This window comes from Nyctereutes procyonoides, unplaced genomic scaffold, assembly GCF_905146905.1.
Source record: "Nyctereutes procyonoides isolate TBG_1078 unplaced genomic scaffold, NYPRO_anot_genome, whole genome shotgun sequence".
Lineage (NCBI taxonomy): Eukaryota > Metazoa > Chordata > Mammalia > Carnivora > Canidae > Nyctereutes > Nyctereutes procyonoides.
In genome coordinates this window covers 16,555,958-16,570,772 of record NW_026575024.1, presented here as the reverse complement: position 1 = coordinate 16,570,772, position 14,815 = coordinate 16,555,958, and the positions used below count along the sequence as shown (strand labels likewise).

Sequence of the window (14,815 nt, the reverse complement as noted above, 5' to 3'; positions counted from 1 at the left end):
GTTTTCATTTCTAATTATAAAAGTCATTCTCACACACACACAAAAAAAACAATTGGAACAGTTCAAAAGGAAGAAAATAGAAGTTCTCTGCTGTAAATGCATGCTCTTCTCCCCGCCCCAATAATTATTCTTAACAGTATTTAGATTTCTAGATTTTTTTTTTTAAGATTTATTTATTTATTCATTCAGAGAGAGCGAGAGAGAGGCAGAGACACAGGCAGAGGGAGAAGCAGGCTCCATGAAGGAAGCCCGATGTGGGACTCGATCCCGGGTCTCCAGGATCACACCCCGGGCTGCAGGCGGCTCTAAACTGCTGCACCACCGGGGCTGCCCTAGATTTTTTTTTTATATAAAAATATAGATAGGCACCATATCCTTTTAAATGACTAAATTGGAATTCTCCTAATTTATCTAGCCAGTCTCCTATTGTTGAACATTTGGGTCATTTATGATATTTTGCTTTAGTAGTTAAACCTAACATTTATTGAGCACATACCGTATCACAGGCGTGTGTGTGTGTGTGTGTGTGTGTGTGTGTGTGTGTGAGAGAGAGAGAGAGAGATAGAGATAGGCATTTTTACCTCACTTAATCATCGCAGTAACACACCAAGGTTATAGATAAGATAACAAGTTTAATTGCCCAAGCTCACTTGACTAATAAGTGTCAGAACTTAGTTTCAAACCTAGGCAGTCTGGTCTGGGGCCCGTATTGTTATTCTCCATATTGTTATTATAAACAGTTTTATACTTGTTACTATAAATAAAGCACATAGTGAATGTCTTTGTGCAATTTTTGTGCATTTATGCTAATATTTTAGTAAGGCTAGATTCTTTTTCTTTTTTAAAAGATTTTATTTATTTATTCATGAGAGACACACACAGAGAGAGAGAGGCAGAGACACAGGCAGAGGGAGAAGCAAGCTCCACACAGGGAGCCCGACATGGGACTTGATCCCAGGTCCCCAGGATCACGCCCTGGGCTAAAGGCGGCGCTAAACCTCTAAGCCACCGGGGCTACCTGGTTCCTGGTTTTGTTTTGTTTTTTTTTTTTAAAGATTTAATTAGGGCAGCCCAGGTGGCCCAGCGGTTTAAGTGCAGCCTTCAGCTCAGGTTGTGATCCTGGAGACCTGGGAGCGAGTCCCATGTCAGGCTCCCTACAGGGAGCCTGCTTCTCCCTCTGCCTGTGTCTCTGGAGTGTCTCTCTCTCTCTCTCTGTCTCATGAATGAATAAATAAAATCTTTAAAAAGAAAAAAAAAGGAAAGAAAGAAAGAAGAAAGGAAGGAAGGAAGGAAGGAAGGAAGGAAAAAGGAAAAAGAAAGGAAAATTTAATTATTTATTCATGAGAGACACAGAGAGAGAGAGGCAGAGACATAGGTAGAGGGAGAAGCAAGCTCCATGCAGGGAGCCCAATGTAGGACTCAATCCTGGGACTCCAGGATCCCACCCTGAGCCGAAGGCAGACGCTCAATGCTCAACCACTGAGCCACCCAGGGGTCCCTAGTAAGGCTAGATTCTTAGCATTAGAATCTCTGGGTCAAACGTTTGTTTTCCAATTGTCGCATTGCCAAATGTGGTATATTGCTAAATTGCCCTCCAGGTAGTTTGTAGCACTTACTGTCCCTATGAACTTGCTCCCTTTTCTTCTCTTCTCTTGTCAGCAGGGAGTATTCTAGTGAAAATGTTATCTCTTTTTTTAATTTGCATTTATTCGATTATTAAGTGGGATGGCCTTTATTTTTTAGTTTTTTAAAGATTTATTTGTTTATGATAGACATAGAGAGAGAGAGAGAGGCAGAGACACAGGAGGAGGGAGAGGCAGGCTCCATGCCGGGAGCCCGACGTGGGACTCAACCGCTGAGCCACCCAGGGATCCCCTGGGATGGCCTTTAAAGTCTTTTGGCTGATTGTATTTCTTCTGTGAATTTCGTGTTCACTATTTTTTGCCCATTTTTCTATTAATGGTTTCTCTTTTATTTATTTATAAGACCTACATGTGTTGTAAATATTTTTTCTGGTTTATTTTTCTCTTTTGAGCTATTTCACCTCATAGGAGTTGAACATTGTAATACATTAAAGCATATTATAAAAGTGTAGTAATGGAAATAACGTGGTACTGATGCAGAAATAGTGAGAAATAAGTAGATTAGAATCAGACTCAACATATATGAAAGATGAGGATTGTTTATAGTAAAAGTGACTTTTCAAATTATTAGAGAATGGATGGCATAATTGTGACTAAACATTTCAAAAAACATTTTCATTTCATAGCACACTCCTAAAATATATTTCAGATGGATTAAAATTTTAAATGTTAAAAAACTGAAACCATAAAAGTACTAAAAAATAGGTGAATATTTTATAATCCTTAGAGTAGGAAAGATTTTTCTTAGGATGAAATCAAGGGAAAGTCATAAAGGGGAAAAACGTGTAGCAACATACATCATAGAGTTAAACATTTTTGACATTCAAGAATCATAATATTTATTTATTTATTTATTTATTTATATTTATTTATTTATTTATTTATTTATTTATTTATTTATTTATTTATTTATTTATTTAAAATAGGCTCCATGCCCAGTGTGGAGCCCGGTTTAACTCTTTTTTTAAATAAAGTTTTTAATTTTAATTCCGGTATAATTAACATATAGTGTCATATTAGTTTCAGGTGTACAATATAGTGATTTAGCACTTCTTTGCAATCCTTGGTGTGCTTCCTAATAAGTGTCCTCTTTAATCCCCATCATCTGTTTCACCCATCCTCCCACACTTATAATCTAATTCTTAAGCCTTGTGTCAGCTTATCCAGTTGGTGTAGGTAAAAGAACTGTGGACTTGGAGGTAGAAGTTTTTATTTTCATGTCTTACTTGGCAGGGTGGCCCAGGCAAGTTATTCTTAGCTCCTGTTTTGATGTCTGTGTAATGAAGACAAAATGAATCTTACATAGTTGTTGGGAAACTCCAGTGAGGCCATACTTATAAAAGTGCTTTGCAGGCTACATGACAGTACCTTACCTGCTTTTGTGTTATTACGTCCTTGGTAATTGTGGTGAAAGGCAAATAGCTGGTTGATTGTTTCCTGGGTCATCCTGGAAGCAGCAGTTTCTGGGTGAGCCTTGAGATGTGGAGAACTAGTCCTGCTTTGTGTTTTGAAAAATCTTGACCTGTTGAAGTCTGAGGTTCTCATTTATCCCATTTTCTCTCATGTCCCTTTTCTGTCTCACTCAGCTGTAGCCACACTGACTTTGTTTGAGTTCCTTAAATATGCTAAGCTCATTCCCACCTTAGGGCCCATACATATGTGTTCCCCATCCCAGGAATACACTTTCCCAGCTATTTACCCCCCTCCCCCCCATCTTACTCATTTACATGTGGTTTGGAAAAATCTGCCTTATGCTTAAAGACTTATCAAAATGTCAGTCTGATTGGGACTCCTGGGTGGCTCAGTGGTTGAGTGTCTGCCTTCAGCTCAGGGTCTGATCCCGGGATCTGGGATCTAATCCAGCATTGGGATTTCTGCAGGGAGCTTGCTTCTCCCTCTGCCTGTCTCTCTCTCTCTCTCTCTGTCTCATGAGTAAATAAATCTTTAAAAAATATCAATCTGATTGATTTCTTAGTGATAATAAAAGAAATAGAGGAGTGTAAATAATAGCTGACAGTTTTCATCATATGACTCAAGTGTCTATTCTCCCTCCTTGAGGATCATCTCCTTGGAGTGCATTCGGGGAAAGTGTGGGGCCCTGACATCCATGTAACTATTTCTCCCACATCATGTTTCTTCGTCCATGGCAGCTGCTCATTTCTTTCTGCTTCTGGCCTGGGACCATGGCCTCTAGTCCCCTTTCCTGGGCTCTTGCGGGGGCAGGGCAGAAGGCAGAAGAGGGAGAATAGAGAACGTGGGGCAGGTGCCATTTCTCACCCACGATATGGCACAGAAGTCAGAGATGTAGGTTAGACTTGACGGAAGTGAGGGGGAAACTAACTCTGGAAGAAAATCATTTTAAACTTAGGATAAAAAGAACTTTCTCATGTTCTAAGAGAAAGGAAAATTCACATTGTCTTTAGGGAGCTCTTCATGAGGGCTTCTTCCCCCTACCAGTTTCTAACTTTTTGCTTTGTTATAAGATCCCTGTTTCTCCATTCAGAGAACACTTCTTTCAGTTACCTTTGCAGAGCTCCATCTTCTTTGAATAAAACCTTAGCCCCTCCAGCAGAGCTTGGCCACACCCCAGGGTCTGCACCCCACCCTTACCCCTCCATCCCACACCCTTTTTAGGAGTCTATTGCTAAGTGTTTGTTAGGACAGAGTGGGGAAGGAGGCCAAGGCAGGTGTATATAGGAGTGTCCCATGTCAGGGCTCTATTTTTTTTATTTTTATTTTTTTATTTTTTTTTAAATGTTTTTTTTTAAGATTTATTTATTTATTTATTCATTCAGAGAGAGCGAGAGAGAGGCAGAGACACAGGCAGAGGGAGAAGCAGGCTCCATGCAGGAAGCCTGATGTGGGACTCGATCCCGGGTCTCCAGGATCACACCCCGGGCTGCAGGCGGCACTAAACCGCTGCGCCACCAGGGCTACCCTGTGTTTTTTTTTTTTTTTTTTTTTTTAAGATTTTATTTATTTCTTCATGAGAGACACACTGAAGCAGAGACATAGGCAGAGGGAGGAGGCTTCCTGCCGGGAGCCCAATGTGGGACTTGATCTCAGGACCCCAGGGTCACAACCTGATGCTTGACCACTGAGCCACCTGGGCGCCCCAGGGCTCTATTCACATAAGTACTCAATGGGTAATGTGGCCTTTTAATGACAGCCATTCATATCTGGAGATGATACCATTCAGCTTTGGAAGGAAGAGGAAAATATTTACCTGGAAGACATTGTCATACAGAGCAGGCTCATTTATAGCTCTAGTTCATCTCTTAGATGAGGGCCCCTCTTCTTCCTCCTCCTCCAAGGGCTTTCTTCAGTTCTTCCAATTACAATCATTTACACATATGACTATAAGTTGTTAATTTGCATTCAGATTTTTTAAACACTTTATTAAACTAGTAGCTAGAGTTATACCAAATTTTGAGTCAACAAAGCTTAGAGAAATTTTGTGGATTTTATTTTTTGTGTTTATGATGTGATACCACCTCACACCTGTCATAATGGCTAAAATTAACACACAGGAAACAACAGATGGTGGTGAGGATGCAGAGAAAGGAGAACCTTTTTATGCTATTAGTGGGAATGCAAACTGGTGCAGCCATTCTGAAAAAACAGTATGGAGTTTCCTCAAAAAGTTAAAAATAGAACTACTTTATGACCCAGCAGTTGCACTACCAGGTATTTATCCAAAGAATACAAAAGTGACTGATTCAAAGAGGTGCTGGTTTCATGACATTCAGTGTGGCAGTCTGTTGTTTATAGCAGCATTATCAGCAATAGCCAAACTATGGAGAGAGCCCAAATGTGGTCCATTGACCAATAAATGGATAAAGTTGTGGTATATATATGTACAATGGAATATTGCTTGCCATCAGAAAGAGTGAAATCTTGCTATTTGCTGTTGATATGGATGGAGCTAGAGTGTTTTATGTTAACAAGTCTTTGAAAGAATGCCAAATACTGTATGATTTCACTTATATGTAGAATATAGGAAACAAAACAGATGAACATATGGGAAGATGAAAAAGAGAGGGAGGCAAACCATAAGAGACTCTTAATGGTAAAGAACAAACTAAGGGGTAATAGAAGGAGGTGGGTGGGGCATGGGCCTTAAGGAAGGCCTTGTTATGGTGAGCACTGGGTATTGTATGTAAGTGCTGAGTCACTAAATTCTACTCCTAAAACCAATATTACACTGTATGTTAACTAACCAAAATTTAAATAAAAATTTGAAAAAAAAAAAAAAAGGAGTAAAAGACATCCTCATCACCAGAGATAGGGACTTTGAATTTGAGAAAGCTATAGAAATAAACCTTGCTACGTTTTTTTTTTACTATTCTACTACCTCAGCCCAGATTCCACTTAGAATTCCTTATTAACTAAAGCTCCCAAATACCGGTTTTCTTTATCCTGTCAATTCCTCACACGTTTATTGTCTCTGTATAAAAACCTGCCTGCCTTGGTCATTTCTTTGGGTCTCAATTTCATTATTGAGCCTCCTTGTGTATGTAATAAAATTTGGATTTTTACTCCTGACCAAAACCCCCCCAAAAATTGTGTTTGATCTTGAATTGTTCAAGAAGCACTGAAATTATCTTTAAAATTTTTTTATTCATTTTTTAAAAATTTGAATGTTTCTTTAATTTCTTACAGGGCTCTCACCTTTGTCTATCCTTTTGGTGCCACATTGAGTGTCATGAAACCAGCAGTGGCTATTCTGTCCACAGGCTCTGTCTGTTTCCCGCTTAACAGACCCATTCTGGCTTTCTATCACTCGAAGGTACAGCCTTTTTTAGATGTGGGTGTATACATTATTTTTATTATTGAAATAATAAAAACTGTTTCCAGAGGGGTTTCATATGTTTTCTCGCTTGTCTTTACAACAGCCTTGTGAGGTAGTATTTTAATAAACTATGCTTTATTTATGAGGAAACAGCAAATTGTCCAGTAATCAGTGGACTTAAGACCTAAACCCAGCTTTTATCATTCTAAATCCAAATCTATTCCATGGTAGCATGAGGCTACCTATATTATAACTGTCTATGAGTACAGACTCTCACCCTTAGAGTAAGAGAATCCATTCAGGGAAAGGGTGAGTTAACACACTATACCAAAATGCACAGAATTGTGCTGCTGTTAATTTAGTTTGTCCCAGAGCAACATATCAGAAGACTCAGTTCTCATCCCAGAGACCCCACAAAATGTGGGAGCAGGTGGTCCCGGAGGACATAGCCCCCTCTCATTGTGACCCTACTTATCCACTGCCAAATGTGGGACTTGAGCTCTCATGATCCTGAGATTAAGACCTGAGATCAAGAGTTGGATGCTCAACTGAGTGAGCCACCCAGGTACCCCATCCACTGCTTTTTAATTCATGTTTTGCTGAATTCACCTTCATTTGTCTACCAAGACTTATAATTCATCAGCTGACCTCTCATTTTTTCTCTAGTTCTCACATCTATTTTTCTTTGTGGGATTTAGATATTACTTTTTCTTCCCATATTTAAAAGCTCTGACATCGTTTTATTAGGAAGTAGATAAATATCTATGCTGTATTTGAAAGATGATATTTAGACAAAATTCATAATAGTTATTATGGTATTAGTTTCTCCCAAAAAAACTGGAAATACTGTTTTAAAATTAGAGTAAAGTATTAAATGATTCAAGATGTGGAAATAATTGGTTTACATAAAATGTCAGTTTTAGTCACAAAAGTAATGAGACAACTATCCTAAGGGGTCTCTGGTAGTGTAATACTAGAACTATAATTATTTTTAATTTTTTAATTTATTTTTTTAGAGAGGATGGGAGAGGGAGAATCTCAAGCAGTCTCCACGCTCAGCATGGAGCCTGATGTGGGAAGGGGCTCGATCTCACAACTCTGAGAGAATGACCTGAGCTGAAAATGAGCTGGATGCTTAACTGAGCCACCAAGACACCCCTATTATTTTTTAGTTTTTAACTGTGCACAGAGATTTTACCTGGCTTCATCAGTGGATTTTTATGAAACATCCTTTAGGTACAGAATTCTATACTATGATGATTCTTCTAGAACTCCTGAGATTATCATCTGCCCATTGCCTAGCTATTTAAAGCCTGTTTTCTTTTCCTAAGAAGCTTTTATTTTAAACATTTTATATATTTATTTTGAGAGAGAGAGCACCTATAAGTGGTGGGAGGAGCACAGGGATAGGGGAGACTTTCAAGCAGACTCCTTGTTAAGCACAGGAGCCTGATGTAGGAGATCCCAGGACTGCAGATCAGGAGATCATGATCTGAACTGAAATTAAGAGTTGGATGCTCAGCCATTCAATTGACTGAGCCCTCCAGGCACCCCTCCTAACAAGCTTTTAGTCTTGCCTTATAAACACAATCTTTTAGAGAGGTGTTTGCCTGTCACTTTTAAGTTTGTGAAATAAACCAGTGATGCCTGAGAGGGCCCACTCCCATACTCCTGGAAACCCCGGTGGGATAAGGCTAGCCTGGGGTTGGGGTGTGTGCTCCGCTTCCTTGCCCTGGGCCATTGCCTTCTTGGGCCTGTCCTGATCCTATCTAGGTCTTAGTTTGCTGGGATAAGCTCATTAATACGGAAAGAACAAAAGCAGTCCATGGTATATATATTATTATTTAACTGAAATAAATTATAGACAAAAGCTGGAAAAGGAAGCTGTAGACAGTGATAGAATCTCTGCCCAGAAGAAAAGGATTAAAGGAAGATCTATGGGGCAGCCCAGGTCGCCCAATGGTTTAGCGCTGCCTTCGGCCCAGGGGGTGATCCTGGAGACCCCGGTTGAGTCCCGGTCAGGCTCCTTGCATGGAGCCTGCTTCTCCCTCTGCCTGTGTCTCTATCTCTGTCTCTCTCTCTCTGTCTCTCATGAATAAATTAAAAAAATATATTTTTAAAAAAATAAAGGAAGGTCTATAGTCTATTTGAGATAAATGAGGTAGGGGAAAAAAAGAATATTAAAGAAAAAATATAGACCTAATTGTGGAGAGTAGTGAAAATTTACTTTTTTTTTTAATTTTTATTTATTTATGATAGTCACAGAATGAGAGAGAGAGAGAGAGAGAGGCAGAGACACAGGCAGAGGGAGAAGCAGGCTCCACGCACCGGGAGCCCGATGTGGGACTCGATCCCGGGTCTCCAGGATCGCGCCCTGGGCCAAAGGCAGGCGCCAAACCGCTGCGCCACCCAGGGATCCCGAAAATTTACTTCTTTACTTACATATGTGGGTTCACATCGCACGCTTGAATTCATTCAACACTCTTCATTCGTTCTGTGGGATTCCACCAAATTCTCTTCCTGTTCTCAGTAACTGATGTGCTTTCAATGGTTATGTTATAGTAATAGTGTTATTTTTCCTGTGAACCATTTGCTTTTAATGTGGCACAAGTCACAGTTTGTTTTGCCAGTCTTGTTTTTTATGGAATTTGTGTATCTCTTGACATCTCTGGCTTGAGAATAATCCATTCCTAGCACATCACAGCAGTGCCTATTCTCTGTATGTGGTGTTGCTAGAAAAACTGAATTTATTTTTCGTTTTAACGTTTCACTGTTTTTTTCATTACAAAAGTAATTTATGCTCTATTATAGAAAAATTGAAAAATACAGAGATGAAAGGGGAAAAAAGTATCTCTCAGTACAAAACTGACATTTTGATCATTTTTTCCCATTTTTTTCTTACAGCTCATGTTTGTTTATTTGCCTCACGGTTTAAGTTAGAGTGGCTGAATAATTTATGGCTTCCTTTTTTTTTTTTTTTTTGACCTCATGTTAACAACAACAACAACAAAAAGCAACAAAAGCACCTCATGTTATGACAGAAGCTTTCTTTCAGGTTACTGAAAACTCTTTATAACATAACTTCACCACTGGAGGAGGTTCCCTTATTCTTAACCACTTTTTCTGTGGCTGAACATTTCAATTTATTTCTAACTTTGTGTGATTATGACTGTGAAATTGTCCATAGAGTGTTGTATGCTTGTTGATAACGTTGACTGTTTCAGCAATGTGTGAAAGAACTTATTTCACTGAAACCTGGCTGACACTGTTTGCAGTCATCTTTTTCATATTAATCTAATAGGCAAAAATACATTGTTTTGATTTTTTTTATTGTTTTGATTTTTTAAGTTACTAATTAAATTTTTTTCTTGTTAACTAGTTATTTCTTTTGTGATTTTTCTTTTTTTTTTTTCCATTTTTGAGAGAGAGAGGAGAGGGGCAGAGGCAGAGGGAGAGCGAGAATCCATGCTGGGTACGGAGTCTGACGTGGGGTTCCATCTCATGAACCCGAGATCATGACCTGAGTCGATGTCAAGAGTTGGACACTTAACCCAAGCGCCCTCTTCTGTGACCTTTCATGCTTGGGGATTAGTTTTTTATTTGGATGTTAAGTAGTGTCTTTTGATTCTCATAAAATATCTTTAAATCTTTACAGATTACCTTTGTATAATCTTCATTTCTAAGTTAACTGGGAAAATGCTGTAGAACCAATTCACATTGCTTTTTGTTAAAGTCAAATAGAAGGATATAGAAGTATCTAAAATGAGAAGCAGTTGAGAATATGGTTGCTATCATAGTTGATATTTCTAGATCATTAAAATCCTGATGTGAATTGGTACTTAGTATGGATAGTTGCTCGCATGATTCTGATGATAAGTTTTTGGGGTCTAGGATGCATTTTGGGTGGTGCATTTTGGGATCTGAGTATCTGACACTGCTTTTTTATCAACAGAACCAAGGTGGGAAGCTGGCAGTCCTTGGCTCATGTCACATGTTCAGTGACCAATATTTGGATAAAGAAGAAAACAGCAAAATCATGGTAGGTTCTTCTCTTTCATTACATTAATGTATATTGTGTATGATTTTCATGTTGTTAAAAAAAATACTGCTAAGGTAATCTATTCATTTAAAATCAGATCTTCGGGGATCCCTGGGTGGTTCAGCGGTTTGGTGCCTGCCTTTGGCCCAGGGCACCATCCTGGAGTCCTGGGATCGAGTCCCACATAGGGCTCCCTGCATGGAGTCTGCTTCTCCCTCCGCCTGGGTCTCTGCCTCTCTCTCTCTCTCTCTTTGTGTCTATAATAAACAAACAAACAAACAAACAAATCTTTTAAAAAAAAATCAGATCTTCAGGGACATCTGGCTGGTTCAATCAGAACATAGGACTTTTGATCTTGGGGTCATGAGTTCCAGCCTCACATTGGGTATAGAGATTACTAAAGAAAAACAAAACCAAACAACAGCAACAACAACACCTCACAAACTTTAGAAAAATAAAAAATAAAACCAGCTCTTCAGAACTCATTATATGTCTGGCACTAAGAATACAGTTGAGTCAGGAATAGGGCCTCATTTGAAAACATTTATAGTACATTGAGAGGCAGCATGAGAGACAGAGATGTAAATTTAGAAGGATGTGGTGAATGTTTTTAAGCATGCCATCTTGATGTGGAAGCCAATCCTGGAGGAGAGTTGAGGAGCAGGCTCAACCAGGGCCTCACATGTAAAGCCTAGGAGCTTGAACTTCCTGCAGAAAGCTATGGAGAGCCCTTGTAGAGTGTCCAGCAACCTTGGGCATAGTCAGATCTGTGTTTCAAAAAGACTCCTCTCTTAGGCATGTGGAAGGTGAGAGGGAAGAGGCAGCCTGGAGCCAGTTAGGAGGTTGGCAGAGTCAGCCATCCAAGAGAAGATGGTGACCTGAGTGAAGATAGTGAAGGCAGGAATGAGGGGAGGGACCAGCTGGCACGAATTGGATTGGGAGGGCTTTTGACAGAACTGGTCACTGGTTGATGTGGGAAATGAGGTGAAAGCACTGCAGTTGCCTATCAGCATAATGTGAAGGAAACATCTTTTGAAGGATGACAGATGGCACATACCAGAGCTGGACATTGGTGTGATTCTGGTGACTCACTTGCCAGAGAAAGAAGGTCCTATTGAACCTTTTCATTAATGAACAAATTCCCTCAGCCCTTTAAGGCTGTATTATATTGAGAGATTGATTAAGATCTTGTTTCTGCAGAATCCACATGAAATTCTGGTGTCCTAGACACATTCTAGGGGCGTCTAGATAGAGTCTACTCTGCAAATTTAGACTGTCATCACATTTAAGGAGGGGTGGTTTTGGGAATATGAGCAAGTTTTAATACATTTTGGCCTGTAATTAGAGGTGAAAGTACCTTAAGATAAATGCTCAATTTCCAATAGTAAAAGTGGCATTAGGGTTAGGAAAACTTTGACATTTTCATATGATTTCACCAAGAGAAAAGTGGCTACTGTTTTTTAAAACACTGCTGTATAGTATCCTTCCTTTTATCATTTTTTCCTGATTGATTTAATTTTCTAGTTCTGCCTTGGTTTTTCTCAAGTAACCAAGTGTCTAATTCTGTGTTTATCTTTTAAACCCAGGATGTTGTTTTCCAGTGGCTCACAACGGGAGACATCAATCTAAACCAGATCGATGCTGAGGACCCAGAGGTAGGGACTGTGAATCATTAAAAAACTTTAAAGGCAAAAATTTGGGTTCAGACTCTCAGCACCGCTTCCAACAGTTTCAAAGGCATATGTATCTCTTACTTTATCTGTAAGACAGATGGAAAGAAGTGATGCTTTGGGAGGTGATGAAGGTCACATTATAAGAAATAATAAATTATGCAATTGGTTGGGATGGGAACCTCATTCTATGTATATGCTCCCTGGGCAAACTTTCAAAATCATTATCTGTAGAGAAGTAATTCAGAAATATGAAGGATATAAAAATAAGTTTTCATGAATAAACAAAGATCATCAGAATTTAAGTTTTATTTTTTTTTATTTTTATTTTATTTATTTATGATAGGCACACAGTGAGAGAGAGAGAGAGAGGCAGAGACATAGGCAGAGGGAGAAGCAGGCTCCATGCACCGGGAGCCTGATGTGGGATTCGATCCCGGGTCTCCAGGATCGCGCCCTGGGCCAAAGGCAGGCGCTAAACCGCTGCGCCACCCAGGGATCCCCAGAATTTAAGTTTTGAACTATAATTTTGGTGTTTTGAGGAACAACAGTCCTAAAGGCATTAGGATCCTACTTATCAGATGATAGAGAGTGAGACCAGCATGGGATTAGGGCCAGTAACCTGCTTCCAAGTCTCGTTCTACTCTGACCCTTGGACCTTAAGCAGGCTATTTGTGACCTTTTTTCATCCTGATTTTCTCATCTGTGAAGTGGGGATACTAGTACCTGTGCTCCCTGTCTCACAGGATGGTTGTGAGGCCTCATTTAGTAGAAGTATACTTACTTGTTAAATTAAAAGGTGTAGGAAGTAATATAGCTGTCAGAATTTTTTAAATTCTTATATTTATTATATACAGGCCCCATGTATCATATACCTTCACATAAATCAACTTATGCAATCCTTACAGTAGCCTTGGGAAGGAGAGGGTCTTATTCTCATTTTAGAGTTGAGGGAATGGAAATTCCCCAAGATTGCAGTATGCCCAAATAACAATTGACTGCAGAGTTTGACCCAAATCCAGCTCTCCTCATTCAAAATCTGCTTGTTCTATAATTGCTTCTCTTTCTTTCTTTCTTTTCTTTTTCTTTTTCTTTTTTTTTTTTTTTAAGATTTATTCATTCATTTGAGAGAGAGAGATATCATGCACAGGCGAGAAGGGCAGAGAGAGAGAGAGAGAGAGAGTGTCCTAAATAGACTCCCCGCTGAGCACAGAGCCCCATGCAGATCTCAGAGACCACAACCGCAGCCGAAATCTAGAGTCAGATGTTAACTGACTGAGCCACTTGGGCGCGCTGCTTCTCTGTGTCTTAAACTCTGAAGTGTCAGGAAAATGATTTCCTTGCTGTGAGAAACAGGGAGTGGGTGAGAAGAGAGTCAGAAATGGTGGCCTACTGCCAGCTTCCTCCCTCAGCTGAGGATGTGGCCTCCCCAGGACTGACTTGGGTTAGGTAACAGGAACCCCATGTCTAAAATATCACCTCATATGGAAACATGAAATGTATATTTTGCTTAAATTCCTCCTGAAAAGTGATGTAAGCCCCTAAGTAAAAGAATTGGAGCATAGTCAGAATTCGCTTTTCAGATCTCACAGGATCCAACTCTTGAGTGGATGGTGACCTTGTCAGCTGCCAATCCTAGTTAGCCTGAGGGGAGCCAAAGGAAGCAGCGCTAAGACATGAGGCATCTGCTCCTGGTCTTTGTGGCCGCCTTGCTCCTCCCAAGTTTCTGTCATTCCTATTTTCTAGGTGAGGAAATGGAAGTGGGTACACTCCTCAAGGTCCCTGCCAAGATTGATACCTGGCCAGTCATTCATTACTAATGTCTGTGTTGGGCTGATTCTGGAGACTGTGCCTTTTCTGCCACTCTTGTGTTTACTGTGTTCCACCTGTGACACCAGACTGGTTCAGAAAGGAAGTGTCAGTAGGGTGCCAGAGGAGGGTGGTGCTTCGCTGAGACCTTTCTCTAAAAGCACGTGATTTCGTGAATCTTCTGCACAGGAGACCTGGTGCAAATGTTGTGTTGTAAGGCTTTGGAAAGGAAAATGCTGGACCCAGTCATACCACAAAGTAAGAAATTCTGAAAATCCAGAGTTCCTATGATTTCAGATCAAATCTTATGTTGGAATGGGTTTCAGACCCAAATGGCAGTTCAGTTTCAAATGAGACTTTATAAAATGGTAGCTCAGTAGAGAGCTAAGAGGATTTCTGTGACAAGTTTTAACCTCCAAATCTGCCAGGAAATCACAAAAAACAGTGATCTTGGGGGAGTACTCTTATGTTTCTGTTTGGATGTCTAAGGCCTTGATGGTTTCCTGAACTAGGATTGTGCAGACATGTGAACCAGCCTCAGGACCTTTGGGACTGCTGGGATCTCACCTTACCCATCTTTCTGCTGCACTTGGGTGTGTGTCCTGACATGGTCCGCACCTCTGCTGCTGTTCTCACCTTCAACCCCCATCTTGTTAGTAGGGTGAAGCCTCTGACACAGACAAATATTGCAGGGAAAAGCAGTTGTTTATTTATATTCTTCTCCTGTTTCTTAAATTAAAAAAAGGTTTAAAGATCAGGGAAGGTTTTGACTCTTGGGATATAGAAAAAAGTGAGTCTGTCTGCATAGACTTATTTCTGTGATGCTCAGGCATGTCTCCTCCCATGCTGGCAGTGGAAGATG

At 40.0% G+C, this 14,815-nt stretch overlaps 1 protein-coding gene across 2 annotated transcripts in view; it reads left to right on the top strand.

Moving 5' to 3' along the window:
• Positions 1–14,815, top strand: part of IFT52 (intraflagellar transport 52) — a 39,409-nt gene that overhangs the window by 10,429 nt on the left and 14,165 nt on the right. The window contains exons 7-9 of one of the 2 annotated variants that reach the window (XM_055305164.1): positions 6,306–6,432; positions 10,388–10,474; positions 12,061–12,129. In XM_055305164.1, the coding sequence (XP_055161139.1) occupies positions 6,306–6,432; positions 10,388–10,474; positions 12,061–12,129 (283 nt within the window). The remainder of the gene's footprint in view (positions 1–6,305; positions 6,433–10,387; positions 10,475–12,060; positions 12,130–14,815) is intronic. The other variant, XM_055305171.1, reaches the window with a different exon arrangement.